At 35.6% G+C, this 21,163-nt stretch overlaps 1 protein-coding gene across 13 annotated transcripts in view; it reads left to right on the top strand.

Annotated features, from left to right (window-relative positions):
* LOC149065206 (cell adhesion molecule Dscam1-like) overlaps positions 1-21,163 on the top strand; it is a 147,018-nt gene that overhangs the window by 51,503 nt on the left and 74,352 nt on the right. The window contains exons 2-4 of one of the 13 annotated variants that reach the window (XM_089254512.1): positions 1,885-2,163; positions 2,276-2,395; positions 2,484-2,675. The exons of 9 other annotated variants lie outside the window; for them this stretch is intronic. In XM_089254512.1, coding sequence (XP_089110638.1) covers positions 1,885-2,163; positions 2,276-2,395; positions 2,484-2,675 — 591 coding nt within the window. Of the gene's footprint in view, positions 1-1,884; positions 2,164-2,275; positions 2,396-2,483; positions 2,676-2,963; positions 3,106-7,549; positions 7,832-7,924; positions 8,213-8,432; positions 8,563-15,239; positions 15,639-15,726; positions 15,919-16,149; positions 16,349-17,124; positions 17,410-17,512; positions 17,630-21,163 lie in introns of those variants that run through there. 3 more of the 13 variants (XM_089254519.1, XM_089254511.1, XM_089254521.1) reach the window with 3 other exon arrangements.

Here is a 21,163-nt window from a genome sequence, read left to right as displayed (position 1 = left end):
TTAATTTGGTTTGATTGTACAACAAATATTGATAATAGAAATCAGAAAAAAAAGACCATTGCATTGGTCTATGAATTTACGACGAATGAATTGGTCTATGATTTTTGTATCTTATAGCAATTATGATATTTTGAAACAAAATCTATATAATTTGAGAGATCTTATACGTAAATTTTTTTTGTAACCATATATAGTAGTTAACCATATTATTATTCAAATCTTAATTGAAACCAAACAATGGATATTTTTTTAACTTTTCTGGAGAACACATTCTCTTCGTTTGGCATTTTGCCTGTTGAGGCCTCGTATCTGTATTTTTGTCTTTAATTTAATGTAAATTAATTTTAATGTTATTGAAACTCCACTGGGGATGTGAGAAGAAACATTTACCTGAGGGATGCTGTTCGATAAAAAGGTTAAGAGCCACTGCTATGTAATAGGTGAAGTAACCTCTGCAATCTGAATGGATGATAAAAACAAGAAAATGGAATTATACCCCATTACTTCGAATTTCTTAAATTAGGCCCAGAAGACCCTTCAGATAGCAAACAAATTTCGAAGTGAAAATGGATGCATGAGTTAACATTTCAACGGCCAAAGCTTATGTATTTTTTTTAACTGCAGCCGATATTGATGGTATGGAGGATGGTATTGTTTTATCGAAACGGTTGTCAATTATTTCCCTGAAAATATAAAATTCCAATCTTAATTTAGGAAACAAAAATTTCAGTCTTTCGAGTGTTCTTAATACACTAATTGGGATTTTTTTTTTAAAATTACACGTTTTCGGGCTCATAAATCTACAGTAAATCCTCAGTATGCTTAGTAACTCCGGTTAAGTCGTCATTTTTCTTCGGTCCCGTGTCTAGCTTTCATAGATAATAAATCCTTGTTTACTCGTCACTAATTTTGGTTAATTCGTCACTATGGAAAAGTTTCAGAGGAACAGATGATTTCTATGGCTCCTTTTTAAAGAAAGAGCTTGATAGCAGCATTGACACATGTCCAAAAGTGACCTTGTGTATTAAAACGAAACAGGGAATAACGAAAGTGACACCGAGTAAGTTTATTTGCCAACTAAAAAAAAGAAACTTATGTTACGGACTGTTCGAGCTGGATTTCTGCATGAACAATCACTAATTTAGGGCATGAAATTTACACAAATTTTTTTTTAAAACCAGACATTTTTTGAGGTCTAGTGTATGATTTACCCTGTCCAGGACCTCCAAGTTAAAATTGGGCCCCATGTTCGAGTTTATCTTATGTTTGTAGCATGAATTACTGATGTATGCCTGTGTATTTTACCATAAGTAAAATATACAGAAAAAAACACCCTTCTTAACGGACATCACCTCAGATGCGGTCATCCCTCTTTTACGGGCCAAATAATAATTTCTCCGTGTATAATAAAAGCACGCTTTTCAAAACCCTGAGTAACGATCACCCCTCTTTTACGGACGAAGTTTTTTGTCCCACCGGAGATCGCAAAAAAAAGAGGTTTTACTGTATATTTCTTTCGATGGGTAATTTTTTCCGTACATGAATGTATCGGTCAGAAATGTACGAAACGCTGAGAAAATGTTCAATGTACAAGTGTAATGTTATGTATGTGTTTGTAATGTATTTTTCTCCCAATACTACTCGTAAATCTATGTACTTCGAATTTCTCAGACTAGATCAATACCTTTTTATACCAAAAATATATAATAAAAAATCAATAATAATTGGATTGTATATTTGGAAGTTTATTTTCAGTGTTCCGATAAAATTTTAAAGAATGATTTGTAGTGTTAATTATTAATAGGAATAAATGTTAATGAATGAATGGTTGGAACATGCGATATTTTAAACTAAATGATAGATGGAATCTCTTTTTGTTTTCAGCCCAATGGAAGGTCCAGCAGTTCACCTTCCCTTCGAATATCGTAGCCGGGGAGAGAGTGTTCACGGGATGCACGACCAGCGGTGGCAAAAACGTCAAATTCCACTGGACAAAAGACAACAAGCCCGTTTCTGACGTTAGTCACGTGAGAGTCAATACCGCCAATGACGTCTCAACAATCATGATCGAACCCGTATCGGAATCCGACAGTGGCAACTACACTTGCATTGCCAGTTCCGATTCCCATTCGGACTCCTTCACGGCAAATCTAGTCGTCCTAGGTATTCCAAACTTGAATATTTTTATTAGTACGTCACATGAAGTTCCATGCTGCTGTGGCATTCATCGGAATAAGAATCGTGAAGTAATGGGAAAATGTAATTTTTTTGACAGTTCCGCCATCCTGGATAACGTTCCCAACAGATAAAGAAATGATGTCTTCTGAGACCGTGTCACTGCCATGTTCGGCTCGTGGGAAACCCGATCCTGTTATAACATGGTACAAGAGAAACGGTGTGTAGTTGCCTTCTATATAATTTAGATTTCTGTCCTCTCTGTATTTTTATACACAAGATAGATAATTATTTTCTATTGCTTTCAGATCATGATGGTACATTCAAAAGTGTCACCTACCCTTCAGACATAGGGAAAGGCGATGACCAGAAGCTTGTAGTAAAGAACGGGACACTCGTCATTGAACATGTGACTAAAAACGCTGAAGGGATGTACCAGTGTGAGGTGTCAAATGGCGTCGGTGAGACATTGCGTAAATCAATTAGCATCAGAGTGATCGGTGAGGGGAATCATTTTTATTGTCAAGAAAAAAGAGTGATTTCTATTTTACTGTATGGAATACATTCGATTCTGATTTTTATCAATTCTATTCATTTCTCAAATTTTTATATCCTGTATGGAGTTACTAATTTCAAAAGATACCACTACGCGGCGCTATCATTCCACCGATGTGCTGTTTATTATCGTGCTTTGTGTATATGTCATAGTTTATTTCTGCAAGTCTTTTTTCAGCACAGAGTATTTCCTATCCCGTTTGTAAAAGATTCTATGTTATTATAAGCTGTTATCACAATTTTTGTGAATTTCTAGTTCATACCGTGAATCGTTTTTAACATCACAAATCATGCATAACATGCAAGTAATAGCTCTACGAGTATGTATGATCGTCATCATTCATGGCAGGTCCTTGGAAGGAGAAGCTAATCGTGGTGAGTATACATGTTTTATATAAATCACTTTTTTTTTGTGTCGTATGACTTCATGTAATTTTTAAATTCACATAATAAATTCCCCCTAAAATTATCTAGTTTCTTCCGCTATGACCAGCTAGAAAACAACATACTCATTAACACTAATAAATAAAAAATCCACAATAATGTCATTAGATAACGCCAACATGAACTTGATAATACAGTCGAATCTCGTTTTAACGAATATCGTTATAGCGAAAATCTCGTTTTAACGAACACTTTTCTAATCCCCCAGAAAAGTTTATCCAGGAACAATGTAAAAACCCTGGAATTCCTTTATAACGAAATTTCATAATAACGAAGTGATTTCTCCGGTCTCTTAGAGTTCATTATAACGGGATTCGACTGTATTTCTGAAAGTGAAATTGCATTTGAGGAAAAAAAATACCAATCTTACATAAATATTTTAATTGCATACTATGATTAATGTCTTTTACAGTAATAAAAATTTCTATGTTCAATGGGTGCTGCACACCTATGTAAGCCTATGATATGTTGATGAAACACCTACGTATACTATGTAACCCTAAACATTTAAATTCAATTTTTTTCGTTTTGTGTGTTATAAAATATTTTAATATTTTGTAACACAAAATATAAAATACTAGCTATAATACCCGGCGTTGCCCGGGTTTTTTTCAATGAGGCTTTTTTTGGACCACGTGATACCTCCCTTTTTCTTTGAGGGAATTGCAAACCGTGTCCAAGTTCACCAATATGGCGACTTCCTACGCGACTCATGAAAAAAACAAATCTAGATTTAAAGAAACGTAAAAAAATAAATATATATATATATATATATTTTTCTTTCTTTAAAGGGTGCTAGGTATTTCGATTCCCTGCTTTGAACTTCAAGTCATCCATCTCTGCCTTTTTCTGCTTCAAAAAATGCTTATTTAAAGCTGTGGAATTTCTTCGATGCACTTTATGGGCCCATAATTAATTTTAAAACATCCTAAACTATATGAATTTATGCAGTTGAATATCAAAAGACAATTCGCGGAGACATTAATTTTCATGCTTGAGAAGATATAAATAAAAAGTTGATATCAATGTTATTGCATGAATATCCAGCTCGAAAGTAGGTCCGGGGCTAATTACTTCATATTTAATCGCATATCTATCTCTAAGCGAACTCAATATTTCAAAAATCGAGAATTCAATACAACTTTTAAAATTATTGATGGGGCGGAAAACTCCACCAAATTTCCGCATTTCTACATTAAAATCGGCATTTTAACACTGATTTCTATAGGGGATCATCCTTTGCCTTACCCTCAAAGTGATGCTGATGATGGTGTCTATTCAAAAAGCTCTCATAACTGGGAAGATTGAATAAAGTGGCAAATCATTATAAAAGCATAAATTTTATACATATACTGACAGCGTTGAAGAAATGACAAACCACTGTAAAGGCATAAAACACGTCTTAAACGCATTGCTAGGGAACCACGGTAACCAAAGTAAACGTTCGGAAAGTGATTGTTGAGAAACCATTGTTGCCCGACAGTTTTCTGCCCATTTGGGGCACTTGCTCAGCTCTGACGAAATTTTAAAGTAGCCTATCGTTCAAGTCGGGTCCCATTTGGTATATATACAAAATTTGGCGACGATCGATCTAAAATTGTAGATTTTTATAGAGAGCATACATACACACACAGACAGAAAATCAATTTTATATATATAGATTTTATAACACACAAAACGTAGTGTAAAATATTTTAATATTTTGTAGATTGATATTGAAGAAATATCAAAAGATAACGTGACGCTCCCCCTCTTCCCCTTTAAGCATTTGCTCACATTGATTGTGAGTTCAAATTAGAATTAATCAAATTTATATCCCACTTATTGGAAGAGATGCCTATATAAATGAGTGAAGGTGATGAATAACTGAATTTTAATTTTCAAAGGTGAAATTTAAATATCAGAATTTGAAATATTTGTTGAGTCGATTATATTTATTAAGTTATTTCCCAATAATTTTTAGTTGTTTTTTTTGGCTGTTTGTGGTCATCGTAGTCTTTTCTCTCGACGTTTCACTTGAACGAATGGTGAGGTCTTCTTCGGGAGTGACGTGATCTTAAAAAAAAAATAGGCTCAGCATTTATGCATTCCAGCCAGAGCCACCATGTGGGGTTGGTATGGCAGCACCGGGGCCCCGGACGGGCATGGATGGAAACGAAAAAATTGATTACATGTTTTATTTTTTGGTAACAATGTTGAAAAAGTGACAAGATGGCTGCCCTTTAACAACAAAATACACATATGGGAAGTTAAATTATATTTCAAGTAGTTCGCTCCACTTAATGGTGCGTATTAACGATAGTTGTGCCTAGGGGCCTAAGCATTTTTGGAGGCACCTCAAGCCCGACTTATATACTGGGGTGAGAAATCGGCATCCAGAAAGAGCATACATTATCACAGAATATACAGCGATGCTATCTATACGGAAATATGAGCAAATTAATGAAAATTCCGAATTCACGGAAACTTGAAACTATTCTGAAAAATGAAAGAATTCTAGAACTGATGAGAATGCGGAACCCCAATGAAAGAAATAATTCCAAAAATAATTTAAGAAATAATTTCAGAACTAACGAGAGAAATAATTTAACTTGAGAGCTAATGAAAATTTGTATTTCATAAAAGACCAAAATTATTAAAAGATATAATTAAAATCAATGAAAAAAAATATAATTTTTACTTTTTTATTTAACAACACAACATAGACACTATACCATACAATACAAAACAGAAATAAAAATACATATACACATGAAAGACAACACAACAAAGCAATACATACGCAATGCAGCTCTTGGGGATCCAATTGGTCCGTTCTAGAGAGTAGAAAAAATTCCTGCACACAATAAGCATCATGCTCTTGATTTGTTTGTTTTTTAGTAGTAGTACAAATTTTGACTTCGATTAAAATCAATGAAACAAATAAATTAAATTAATGAAAGAAATATTTTTTTTGAAAATTAAAGAAATAATTGAATTAGTATTAAACTATTTTCGATTCGGCCCAAAACGGGTTTATCATTTTCAATTTGCCCGAAATAGTTTAATTTTTTTTTCCGATTTCGCCCGAAACCAGTTTATTTTCTTCAATTCTCGGAACAAAATCCGGTTCATCTACATATTTTGTTTAAATTTTTAAATCGTTTTATCAATTTTGTGCAAAGCGTTCTTGTATTTTTTGGATGTAACCCAAAACAATATTTTTCATTGTTGCCCAGACCAAATTTTTCTTCTCAGAATATGGTCCGAAATTTTTTTTTTGATGTCTTAACGAAACAATTTTTTTCATTGCGGCCCGCACTCCACTTTTTCTATTTTCAATGTGGCCCAAAATATTTCTTTTAAATGTTCCCAGAGCATTTTTTCCAATGTGGGCAAATAAATTTTCTTCCCCAGAAATATACTTTTGTCAATGTGACCAAAACAGTTACTCTTTTGATTATGGCTCCGAGCACACACACACAAAATAAAAGGGACGTGGCAAGGTACTGCTCTTCTCCTCTGAATCTCTTGCGGCCAAGGAATGGCCAACAGGCATTAAATACTATATTTCAAACATTTTAAAGGAACCCCCCCTGCTAAACAGTTATGAGCACCTCAGTGAACTACTTAAAACGTGAACGTACACGCAAAACGGCAGCAAAAGTGAAAGTGACCAAGAAAGACTTCTACGTTACAAAAAAAGGTCTAATTTGATTGGTTAATTAAAGCGTGAGAATGGAATGATATATTTATTTATGTTTAAATGTCTGGGTGCCATTCTCAATAGAAACTATGCCGTGGCGCACCAGTTATAATCATGTACATGAAAAAGTGGCAAGCAAAACATGATTGCGAAAGAGTGAAGGCAAAAAAAGTCTTTCTCCTTAATTAGAATGTGAAGAAAATCTGTCGAAAAGTTAAAATATTCTGAAGGAGAAAATGGTGATCACGACACTACTACGGGGGATTCTATAGTATGTACAGTACATGCTTAATAACGTTGCAAGTACTGTAAATCATTTTAACTACTCAGTTCAGAACGAATGAAAATCAGTATAGCATAGTAGTATCAGAAGCGTACGTGTTTAGTCATGTCATGGGAATAATCTGAATGCCATTTTAATGTGATTCAAGACTAAATGAAATCCTATGAACACTTTTTTTTTACTCATTCAATGCAAAATATTAAGTTATATCGTTAAGGACATATCGCGATATTTTCAAATCAGATCATTCAAATTTCATGTGATTTTACTGTTGTCTTGTATATGCTGTATTCGGTATATAGTTCAGGTAGAAATTTTGCCTATGTTTAAGAAGGATTTTTTCTCATACACACATTAGGTCTAATGGCCTTTGTGACTATAACTGTCTGTTGAACTGAATTTTTCAGATGAATGGAAAATCCAATCGTTCATGTTTTCACCAGGATCAACTCCAGGCACGAAGGCATCAACGATTTGTTTGACGACGACTGGAAAAAATCTTCATTTCGAATGGTTGAAAAACGGCAAGAAAATGGAAACTTCAGCAAGAGTGAGCGTCAAGAATCATCCGGATTATTCCATGATCTGGATCGAACCCGTCAGAGAAGACGACAACGCGAATTACACTTGCGTCGCTTCTTCGTCCTCTGGAATAACCGACAGCTTCACGGCGCAGCTCTCCGTATCCGGTAAAGATGGACCCATACATTAGTATGGTCATTATTATAGTCATTCGTCTTAATCACTTTCCTCATAATCACCACTCATGCTCATTTTTTCAGTGCCACCTTCGTGGAAGAGCAAGCCCAGAGACATAGAAGTGGTCGGTGGCGAAAGGGTCAGCGTCGATTGCTCTGGTCAAGGTAAACCTGTACCATCGAACAAATGGATAAAAGTCGGTGCAGCCATTCAGGGCAGCGTCGGCACTGACTACGAGGACATCGTGTTTCAACCGAATGGCACTCTGTTCATAAATGCCGTTCAGAAACAACACGAAGGTCTCTACGAATGTCAGCTGTCAAACGGAGTCGGCAATAACCTGACTCAGACCATTGGTATCAAGGTGATTGGTGAGTTACACGAAAGCAATCTATTCATGCATTGTTAATTATTTTTCTAACAAATGTCCTGTGATTTATTTAAAATGAACGCTAGTACGTTTTATTTTGCGATTATTACCAAGCGATTAGTACATCCCATCACCAATAGAGGGCACTACGGGTCCATGTGATAATCACGAATGTCTCGCAAAAATTCTAGAGGGTCGAGGATATTTATTATCTTCAGTATGCACGCACACACGGTCTGTTTTGGATGTCTAAGTCGAATTATAACCATCAAGTCCGGCTTCGTGTTGGTTATTTGGAAAATATGGTGGTATTGGCGATTCTCTTGGTCATCCTGCTGCCAGAAATTAAAGGTGAGTTTATTTTAACTTGCAAATCAATATGATTTAGATTAATTTCTTGTGAACAAATGCTATTCATGACAGCTTATTGGTTTCCACATTTTCCACGGTGATGTGATATATTTTATACTTCGAATGGATTTTGATTATATACATACCAAATAATTATTACCTATCACGATCAGGTACGAGATGATAAATAGTAAATTTCGTTATTTATGGCCAATAAAGAGGAAGTACATGAATTTTATGGTCATTAGTTCTGGAAATACTTGATTATGAAGATTTTTTGATTATTAAGAACGACTCTATTTGAACTTTGCATCAAGTTCTTTATAAATTGTTTAGGTATCGTGTGTCTCTATCTCAAAATCAAGAATACGTCAATATGATTTAGATTCAGGGTTTCCTGACATGGGTATATATTGTTTGTTGGGGACGTAAGAATTAATCAATAGAACCCCCGAGTATAATATGGGCTTTTATGGGCTTGATTACGGGGGGAGGGGTGATGAGGTAGAAAAATTTTACGAAACATCAAGTCAGATGAGTTAGAATAATGTGTTCACAATGTTTTTCAAATCCTTTATGGTATGAATTTAAACGAAATAAGAGTTATATATTGCATTTTAGATAATGTGACTCATGAATCTTCCGATTCCGACTCGTTTTACAAACCAAGAAGTTTTTTCCAAACAGTAGAATTAAATTTAATAGTTTTCCAATTACAATACCTTCAGAAGAAATGAGCTATTTTATTCTAGAGTGAACAGTTTTTCATATTCAGAGTGAATTACAAACTACATGGGCCTAAATAGACTGAAGATTAAATCGCATGTGTTCAGTTCAATTTAATGTTTCAATATGGTTATGATAGTCATTGGTGCATTAAAAGTCAGTCTTTCCTAAGTGCATATTACAAAGCTCGTGATTTACAAATTCTTAAATTACAGTAAAATGCGGACACCGACGTGTCAATAAAACCCGTCCATAAAAGAGGAATGGCCATTAATCGCGGGATTAAAATGTATACCTTTTATTATACAAGGGAAATTATTATTGTGCCTTAAAAGCGGGGTTTTACTGTTCTTGGTTACACAAGTCAAGTATCTCAACTGGCTCCGTGACACTGGTTTTGTATGTGCAGATACTAATGTGAAATAGGTTGATAATTATAGCGGTAGGTATAAGAAAACAATTTTTGTTATTCACGGTAGACATACAGTAACACCATCACCACCCATTTTTGCTTCAGAAAAGTGAAATCAACTATACGAAAAATCTGCATATTGATGAAAAAAAGTATAAATATATAATATAAATAATATAATGTGATATATATAAATAAAAATTGTATAAATAACTTATTATTCTTATTTCGGATTGACAGTAAACTTTATTATTATCGGAAGCAATTTTGATACCCTATATTGATGACTTTTTGACAACAAATCTGAAATATAGAGTTTCGGTGACAAACTGATTTCATTTTTTAACCTGATTTCACGATAACCAACAAAGGGAAATTCAAAATACTATGCATATTCTTTCCAACTAATTTAGGACGAGTTAACACGCCCACATCAGGGAAGTGGTTCTTATGTTTCAAAGCACCAGTCATTTCAACCTAATCTTGTTAGTTACTACTACAACCAAGCATCGTTTCATGGGGTCATGATTTATCATGGGCCTCCGGATTAGAGCCTACTCCATTTCGAGGCCATGGTGCAACGCTTATATTGTTCAAGACCGCACCAACCCGTGTTAAATCTCCCACCGGTTTATAAAAGGACCTTGATAGATAAAAAAGTAAATGAAAATAACAGAACTTTTTAATCTTTCAGTACCTGGGACCACTTGGCCCCTGTTGGTTCAGATATATTCTAAGAGGGCCACGGGTAAAAATTCGTCGTAAGGGAAGCTATGAAGTTAATTAGGAGCTACAGAAATTCGCGGAAAAAATCCAGGTGTTAAGAAATGAAGCGTTTACGTGAGGTATATGGTTGTAAAACACGTGACTACTTTCAGAATAAAAATGAGTCCTAAAAACGAAGGCCGAGTAGCGTATTTACCGAGGCTGGGGAAGGGGCTTATCCCGCCAGAGCGACAAATTTGAGAAATGAGAGGTAAAAAAAATGAGCAAAATCTCTGAGATGGGGTAGCAATACGATAAATCGCTTCCGTCCGGACCAGTGAGTGATCAAGCGAGTTACCTACATAGTTTATACGCATATGAGTGAGCAAAAGAGTGACCTAGAAGCAAGAGACTAGGTCAGTGAGTTAGGATAAGAGGGACTTAGAGAATAAGAAACCAGATCTGCGAGCTATTAAACGAGTGACCTCAAGCCTGTGCTAGCATTTGAATGACCAAAAGAGTGATCCAGAGAATGAGGGTAAGTGAGCGATCAAAGGAGTGACCTAGAAGATGCGCAAGCGTGTGAGTAACCAAACGAGTGACTTAAAAAGCGAGGGACCAGGACTGTGATTTACCAAAAGCGTGACCTTGAGAGAATAGGACTGATTAAAAGAGTGACGTAAAGAGGAAGGAACCAGGTCAGTGAATGATCAAAAGTGTGACATCAAGAAAGTCTGCAAGTATGCGAGTTGTGGAAAGAGTGACTTAGGGACATAGGCGTATTTTACGGGATCGCGGCCAATCGGACTATAGCCCAAGCTGGAAATTCGAAGAGCGAGTGGTCAAAACAATTGGACTAAAACGGGAGAAGGGCAGCGAAATTTGTAACCCACAGGCTGCAAAACCATAAATCCGCCTCTGTCAAGACCAGCTAAAAAATCTTAAAGGCCTTCGGACCATCTTAACCCAAGCATAGTCCAGCGACATAATGCCCATGTCCTACATGATGAAATCTGGTACTATGATTGTCTAGAGAAAGTATGCATACGTATGTAAGTTGTTAGTCCCAGCTATGCGTGTACAAGGTTCCAGAATATTGCTTTGCTCAGGAGCTCATGATGTTGAAATGTCTCAGCGTCGAACCCCCCCTAAAGAGAGGGGAGTTCACTAACTCTAACCTCTAACTCTTGTTCAGAGATAGATTTTATGGAAAACTTTATGAATAGTTTACGAAACTTCTGTTCGTTATGAAATTTACTGAAAAAATCAATTCGCCAAGCATTGTCTTGCTCTTGGATAGGAAAGGGGGGGGGGGGAGGGCGGAACCTGAATAAGAGAGGGCTTCAAAATAATAATAAATAAAATGGAATAAATAAATACGGTCCAAAAGGAAGACCATGGGCAAAAAAAAAGTCAAATAAACGCAGTATTAGTAGATATGTAAATATTTTCTCACAAAGACGATGATTGCAGAGAATTACTTAATTGAAGCGTTTATTTCTCTCAGAAACCCCATAAGTGCAGAATTTCCAATTTTGAGATAATCGGGGAAAACATTCTAACTTGACTAAAAGCAGGTACTTTTTTACGAAAAAATTCGTGAATGCGAAGGATGACTCTATAGATAGATAGAACCGCTCACAACCCCGGACTGATGCAAAACACCTTACTTCCGTTACCTCAAAAGAGGCAGAGTTGTATCGGAAAAGTTGGCAAAGATTTATAGTGGTGGTTCCAAGTTTCGAATTACTCGCGTCGTTCTCCCCATGAAGACAGCCATCAACTCGGTGCAACGTACAAGATATTTGACTTAAATGGACAGCTGGACCAAATGACTAGGGAGGAAAAATTGCACGTGTGACCAGTGGCACGTAAGGGCTTATATCCCTCTTGGGACAGAGCGTGGTCCATGTCTGGACTTACAGTGGCACATAAGGGCCGGAGACCACAGCCTGACTTTTCGAAAGAAGTGGGGAAAAGACTTGGGGGCAAGAAAGAAGAAGCTGGTATGTTGAAGCGGGAGAGATTTGAGAATGGTATACACCAGTGTTTCTTAACCTTTTTCAGCTCATGGCCCCCCCATGGATCACATTTTTTTCTCGTAGCCCCCCTGTCCTATCCAGGGCCCCCCTCTACCCTCATCAAAGAGGGAGTTCCAGGAGTCAAATTATATGGTAAAAAAATGGTCTGTGTGTAAAATACGGGACAATCCAACGAACCTGCACGATAACTCGACCCTCCCAACACATCAACCGTTGTTCTGGCGGCCCTCCATACTTAGCTGTAAATAACAGCTTACATATGAAAATCATAGCACCAGATCCCATATCCCCTCCCTCCATTATAGGCATGAAGACCCGGGTCATACCCACACAGACCCAAGGGTTAAGATGCCCCTGGGACGGATCTGACGGATTCTGAAAGTAGTAATATTTTTCAACCATGTTTCATTTTTAAAGCTTTGCTTCTGATTTTCTCCCGTGGCCCCCTTGGAACATCCCAGGACCGCAAGGGGGCCATATGGCCCCAGGTTGAGAACCACTGGTATACACAATGTATATAAAAATATATATACAGCGCCTCGACTGTGACGAGAAACGAAGAAACAAATCCTCCGTCCACAGTGCTGGGCAGTTTTGTTTCCCTTTGCTTTTACGGAATATGCAATATACTCTATACATAAAATGAAAACGTGATATATTTATTAAAGTTCAGGGAATAGGGGTAAAAAAAGCCTCTATCTTCTGCAATTATGGGGTTTCTGCGATAAAATAAATTTGCGCCACTTTTTTTTACCATTTTTATTATATTAATGAATTCAGTTAGGGGTGAAAATAAATTTTTAATAACATTGAATTTTATTTTGGTGAACTACACAGATTTTCGTAGAAATAACATAAACATATATGCAATATCATATTCCCTATGTTCTCTTATTTTAACTTCAGTTGTCGGCCAACTCAAAATCATGTGGTAAAACTCAGCGTAGTCCTGTGGTATATTCAGCAAGCTTTTGTAGATTTTTGATTTTTTTCTTGTTGATTGGGATTTTTCCAGCCGGGTAGGCTTCCGGAGTTGGCGGTTCTTTCTCCAAATAAATGTTGATGTGGTCGAGCCATATTAATGAACGTCTGGTCTTTCACTTTGACCAAGGTACTCAGAACTTCTTAGGTGTCGAGTTTGGAATACTTGGCGGAACATTTGCAATTTATTTTGTCAGGAAAAGTTTTCCTGAGTGATTGTCTTACCTTTGTAAGTGGCACATTCGTTGCCCTACAGCCTGGTTTTCTCCTAGAAGCAGGTTTCTACAGCGCGTGCAGCGTGAAAATTCTGATTGGTCAAAAAAAAAAAACCTGAATTTCAAGTTTTTAACAAATCAGCGATTTCACGCTGCACACGGCGCAGAAGTTCTACTTCTAGGAAAACCCGGCTTAAGCTCGTGATTTGTATACTATATTGCGTTTGTAAGTGCCTGCATTAACGACAGCTTTTCTTCAGAGTTTCCACGTCTGATTGGGATTCACTAGACGCTTTTTTCAAACTTAGAAAACAAATAACGGAAAATACTCACGAGAACCCTCAGAAGCGACGTTGGTGCTCCTACCTATTACAAGTTCTTAGCGCAGAAATCCCATGAGTGATGTCGCGCTTATGGGGTTTCTGCACTAAAAGAATATTTCAGAAAAGGAAAATGGGGTGGGAGGGGGTATAAAAATGTTTCTTCAGTGCGTTTCTGCACCAAACGAAGCATCTATCAATCAACTACAAGAAATCAGTATTAACTAAATTTCGAATTTTTTTGTCGGTTATGGTGTTTCTGAATAAGCACTTCAATTCAGGTGAAATATGGCAACTTATTAAATATTAGAGTTATGTAGGAAAACTTCATACTGCCATAAGATAGCATATACAATCAAAATTAAGTGAAAAAAATTTGAAATAAATCAATGACGAAACGATGAACCTCTCCTACGAAGTACAGTTGACTGAATACTCATTCACATCCATACCGTACAGATTCATCGTTCTATGTCGCCATCTGGAAGCTAATTTCGTTACGAGCTGTTGATGAGTTAAAAGACTGCCCGTTGCACAGTCGCGTTCAGCTCAAAGGAACAGTGTTTTTAGGAAGAAAAAAAGAATGTCTGTCTTTTGTAGATTTTTGGTACAACACGTGCCCGTAAAGTGAGAGGTTGGTGGTTCGATTCCCCCACAAATGTGGCATTTCTTTCCAAGTATCTTCACTTTGTATCAAGTCACCCGTGCTTCGTAATAGTCACACACACAAGTAGTATTTTCAATGATATTTCTATTAGAGCATAGTTTTTCACCATGTTAAAAGGGTATGAGACCCCTTAATTAGATTCAAAGCAAAATGTAATTTTTAGATATTTTTTAGTGTGGCTACCTACGCTTTGATGAGCAGTTTAACTGGTTTATGCCAGGGTCCTTTTGGTTCATAAACATACATTGCTCTTCATATGGTTCATACATTTTATATAACATCATACGTCTCTATATAGGATTTTAGCCGCTAGCAGGTGTGCGAATTGTACTTGTTTTTTTGCCGGTCCTCAAACTATTTATTGCATTTATTTATTTTTTGCCGGCTCGCAAATTGTGTTTCTCTCATTTATATTCTGTTGATTCGCAAATTATTCCTTACATTTATTACTTTTTTGTCGGTCTTAAAATTATTTCTCTTATTTACTTATTTTTTGCTGGTCCACAAATTAGTTCCATAATAATTTATTATATACGGTGGTCCGCAAATTATCCTTATTGAAATCAGTTGTTTTCGCAACGTGATCAATCGATTTCTTTTCTTCCTCAGCCCAGTGGAAGGTCCAACAATTCTACTTCTCGTCGAATATCGTCACAGGTGAAAGAGTGTCTACGTCATGCACCACCAGCGGTGGCAAAGATGTCAAATTTCACTGGACGAAGGATAACAAGCCAGTGTCCGACTTGAACCACGTGAGAGTCAATACCGCTAATGACGTCTCGACGATCATGATCGAACCCGCTTCTGAGTCGGACAGTGGCAATTACACTTGTGTCGCTAGCTCTGATTCCCATTCGGACGCTTTCACGGCCACACTGATCGTTTTAGTCCCACCATCTTGGACAACTTTCCCAACTGATAAAGAGGTGATGTCTTCCGAGACGGTGTCGCTGCCATGTTATGCTTACGGGAAGCCCGATCCAGTTATAACATGGTATAAAAGAAATGGTGTGTGGTTTCTTGGTCTTTTGAATTTTCTATGCACATGTACATTTTTTTAAAATTGTTAAATAGTGATTTTATATATTGTCTACAGATCATGATGGTACGTTGAAAACTATTGCGTATCCTTCGGACATCGGAAATGGCGATGCCCATAAACCTGCGGTGAAGAACGGGACGCTGGTCATCGAACATATATCGAAGAATGCTGAAGGAATGTATCAGTGCGAGGTGTCGAATGGCGTCGGTGAAACATTGCGTAAATCAGTTAGCATCAGAGTTATCGGTGAGGGGGAAATCTATTTTTTGCATCTCCTGGAAAACTAAGATTTTTTTTAAAAAAACTTCATGCAATTTTCGATTATATATACTCTATATCTTTTACCCTCGAATTCTAGGGAAAAACCTTGTCAAGTTAATAACTCTGATATTTACCACTACGTGGCGCTGTCACTCCACTAATGTGCTGTTTATTATTGTGTGCTTTGTGTGTGTGTGTACATGTTTCTTATATATCTAATAACCTATAACAGGAGATAGCAGCGACTATCTGCCATCATGTATTTTGAATAGCCATTAACTATTTTCTGTCATTGGAGAGTATTTTACTATTTTCGCATGAATGTAAATCATGCTCAGCATCCAGGAAAAAATTCTATTGATGGCAGTGATCATCATCACCCGTGGAAGATTTTTGGAGGGATTCACTGGTCAAGGTGAGTTTTTATTATTTACCACGGTTTTTACAGCAAATCGATACATGCAATGCTAAAATTACATTCATGATATTGTGTTCATACTGTAGGCTATTTGTAAATGTTATTTAACATGAATAGTAATGAAAGCTTTTGGTCACCACGATAGAGACATATCCGAAAAAGAAAAAAATAACAGAACCATGCAGACAACACTAATCAATAATTATCATCAAAATAATCATGTTGTAATGAAATGACACAAGTTCTTGATATTTATGTAAATAATCTATACACATGAATAATATTAGTCTAAATTTGTGTATTTGTATGGAGAATATGCACACACACTCATAGACAGAAAATCAATTTGATATGTATTGATAAATAAGTAGTTTCCTCGTTAATTATTTTCTGGATATAACGTAAGAAATATCATTGAATTAGATATTTGAATGACAATACGGCATGAAAATGAACATTTAATGAGTAATCTATTTGATGCATATTAGGCTTCATGACAGACAAATGGTTCGCTAACTATAATTGCATATTTCAAGCATGATGTATACGTATTGAAACAATGAATGGAACTAAATTTATGAATTCAAATTTTAGCAAAAATTTATATAAAAATTAAATCGACGACGCTGTGTGTGCGTTTCCCACTCTTTTTGGGAAAAAAATTGTTTTGATAAAAAAATATTAACGTAGAGTTTCTTTGTTTATTTTGACAGAGCATACAAATAATTTTTTTGGAAAGTTTGATTTATGATAATTAATTTTATTTTTCGCAGTCGATTGGAAGATTCAACCTTTCAATTTTCCGCCGTCGCTAACTCTTGGAACGAGAGCCAGCGCGCTTTGTACGGCGACTTCGGGTAAAAACTTGGAGTTCAAATGGCTAAAAAACGGTCAGAGGATCGAGAATTCGGCCAGAATCAACATCAGATCGTATCCCGACTCTTCGATGATTATGATCGAACCCGTTCGAGACGAAGACAACGGCAACTACACTTGTGTCGTGTCGTCGTCTTTGTCTTCGGCCAGTGACAGCTTCACCGCACCACTGTCCGTCCTCGGCAAGTTTCGGAACTGGAATTATTATATTTTGCACTCGGGAATGATTTTCGATAGAAATAATAGTATTAATATGAAAACATACGAAATTTATATATATTGCAGTGCCACCGCAATGGTTAAGGAAACCATCGGACGTGGACGCGAGGATTGGCGAGGACGTCAACATGACGTGTGCTGCTAATGGTCGACCGCAGCCAAAAATCCAATGGAAAAAATCGGGTACATATTTCAATCAAATTTCTTTCTACTGATGTTAGTTGATATATTGAATATAGACATAGAAATTATACGTTAAAACAATAGGAGAATGTTGAGGAAAGTTATAGAACACTTTCTACACGTGTGTTTTTTAACCCCATGTTTTTCTTGCTTTGGACTAAGCTATTGGTATTTGATATCGGATGGGCACAGTGCCCTTCAAAAGATTTATAAATTAGACAATGTCCCGTTGATTCCACCTCATATATGCAATGTCTCCAAAGAAAAACAGCTATTATATATAACTCTATAGCTAAAAATGTTACTTCTATCCTCTCATTCAAGCTTATATAACGTAATGAAGACAACCATAATTTTTATGGATTGTTGTACTATATTATTTCTGGCAGTTTCAGTTCATTATTTCTGATTAGTTGTTAGTTTTATAGACAAATTTATTTTTATGTTAGGCTGATGTATTTTTAGGCATTACATATTTTTATGGGCATTATAATTAATAGAGCCCGGATAATATTCACTTAAAAAAGTGGCGAAATATGCTCTAAAATATGCACTTAATTCAACTTATATGCAAAGTTAAAAATTATCAAAAATGTGAAAATATGTATTTAAAAAATCACCATACAAAAAAGCAGATATGCTTTTAAAATGAAAATATTTCTATTACCTTAGTACATATTCATTTACAAAAAATATCCCCACATATGCAAAAAACTTCTACATATTTTTTATTTAGGCATTTTTAATTCCTAGTTTGTTGTAGCCGTGCTCAGTAACGAAATACCAGTAACAAAATAATTTCGACACTATTTTTAAAAAATTGAACGCTTTTGACATGTATCTATAAATATCCTTAATAATAGAACGCTTGATATTTGGAAAATGAAAGATCTCTATTAATTCACTAAATTCCATGCGGCTGAAAAACCGATGTTATAAAAATACAGTGAAACCACCCCCCCCCCCTCTTAACGGACACCCCCTCAGATGAAGTCACCCTTCTTTTACGGCTAAATAATAATTTCCCCTTGCATAATAGAAGTATGCATTTCAAATCCCTAATCAACGGTCACCCCTATTTTACGAACGAATATATTTGTCCCACCGGTGATCGCAAAAAGAGGTTTACTGTATTAGCAATATTTATTTGAGTTATTATAAAAAGAAAAGTGTGTGTGAGATAACACTTAAATAAACTTTCAAAAATGCGTATTTATTCTGAAAATTCTTCGATTTTATGAATTTATATGCGTTAATGCTAAAAAAGGCCAAAATTTGCAAATGCATATATACTTTAGCATATAATCCGGGCTCTAACTATTAACAGCCACATCGTTGGGAATTTTAACTGCTTGTGGTTCTCAGGCCGTCATTACACTATAAAAGTTTCATAAAAGTTCATTTATAAAACTTGAATAATTTAACCAATAAAGTTATCGGTTACATTAGAGAAAATGCAACCGATAGCCTTATTGGTTGAATTTTTCAAGTTTTATAAATGTAATTTTATCAAACTTTTATAGTGTAATCCCGGCCTTAAAAACACCTAAATGTGCATGCTAAGTACTTGTATTAAGGTGAGATCTTTTAGGGAACTTCTCGCATACAAACGGTGGTTATTAGATTTCTAGAGCTTTTCCTATTAGACACGCAACCTCAGTCGGTGATTTTCTATCATTTCCAGAAAATAAGTAGTAAAATCTGATGTTTCTGAAGCACGGGGCAGAATTTACCCTACTTTCCAAAATAAGAAGCGGAATTTATTCTAATATGTTTAGAGAAAATAAGGTTCTCTTTGCGTCTTATGCCGGTATTTACACGATATAATTTTTATAAAAATTATTCCATAAAACTTGACAAATTAAACCAATAAGCTCATCGGCTGTATTTGCTTGAATGCAATCGATAAGATTATCGGTTGAAATTTTCGAGTTTTATAAAAAATAAATTTTATAGTGTTCCGGTCTTAAATAAAACCTTAAAAATTGTTGTATCGGCTAGATTAGAATCCACGAAACTGGTGGACACTGTCTTTCAGCGGAAATTATATCTATTAATTATATTATATATATTATCGGAAATATTATCCACTACGCTTTCGTAAGATAATAATTACTTGCATTATGAGGACTTTTCATACTACCTGGATTTTTATCGTAATTCTTTTTGTTTCGGGGTTATTTAACGACGTTGTAACCCTATAAATATCATTACATTATCCTCCTTGAACATTGCTCTAGCGATCTAAAATTTTTTCCATGAGTGAAAAAATGGTCTAAAAATTTCCCACAAGTTTAAAAACTCCATACCTTTGGAATAATAATCAATTGCCAAGAAGCATCTGAATGCATTCTCGAATCATGTCGTAATGTGCAGCACATTACTATGCTGACACTCTAATTTTGTTGTTTGGCTATTTTTAATATTTTAGCATTACCTGGTCTGGTCTTCGACAAATTAATTGATATATTCAATGATTTCATTTTGAAAAATTATTTTTCAAGTGATGAAATTTCATAATGTATTTTTCTTTGGGACTAATAATTAGATTTCTGAATCTATCGTTTTTGAGGATAATGTTGGGAAAACTGTTGTACGGAGCATAGTAAACCTTGACACACTTGAAGTTTTATACAATACAAGTTTTATACAAGTTTTACTACTGAATTTTGTTCTAGCTCTTCGTCTATGATCTAACCAGAGATCATGAAAGTAGGCACAGTATTAAGTACAGAAAGTAGGTTTTAGTACTCTCTCTCTTGTTTAGACTGTGTTCTAAACATTGGAAATTTAATGGACTATATTTGGTAATTATAATAAATGAAGTCGAGTCATACCAAGTGCTCAATCATAAAAAGCACTGTGAATACTATTAAAATTTTTGACGACTGTTAGAACATCGTGTACATGTACCTTGAAAGAAAAGAGATCGTGCACTTTGGAAAAGTATAAAATTTGAAATTTTCCGAGTTTACTTTGTAATACATACTTTTAATTTTTCTTCATTTGCCATTTTTTTTTCTTTTTTGATATATTTTATAATTCAAATTTATGTTCTATCCACCTTCCTTATGATAACTTCTGTGGGACCCCCCCCCCCATTTCTTCTCTTTCCTCCACATTCGATTACCTGCTGGCCAAATCTAATGCAAAAAAAAAGTTCACGATGTGGGCTGCGTCAAACAAAGACTTTTACCAAATGAATTTGAAATTAACCACTTTACGATCAAAGACGTAATATTGCGTCCAAACGCCTATGGAATAAAATCAAACTAGCTCTGCTTTCTTTTCTCTCTCCTCATGATAGCGAAACTTTGTTGTAACCCTACGAGAAGTTCTTCTTACTTTCCTTTTATTTTTATACAATTAGTAGTGATTCCCCCCCCCCTCCCTATATATGATGTATCCTTCTATTATATGCACACAAGAGCAAAAGAGAACCGGTTGGTTGAGGGTGAAAAGATAAATCTACTTCGTGAACCTACTCTATCTTATCTGTCCTTATTCGTTAGGGGCCATTCAAGTATTGCGTAA

Source organism: Pholcus phalangioides, unplaced genomic scaffold (genome assembly GCF_987345545.1).
Source record: "Pholcus phalangioides strain wild (caught in Gottingen) unplaced genomic scaffold, Ppha-v1.0 ptg000041l_1, whole genome shotgun sequence".
Taxonomy (NCBI): Eukaryota; Metazoa; Arthropoda; class Arachnida; order Araneae; family Pholcidae; genus Pholcus; species Pholcus phalangioides.
The sequence above is the reverse complement of the archived record's forward strand: the minus strand, read 5'-3'. Positions and strand labels throughout refer to the sequence as shown.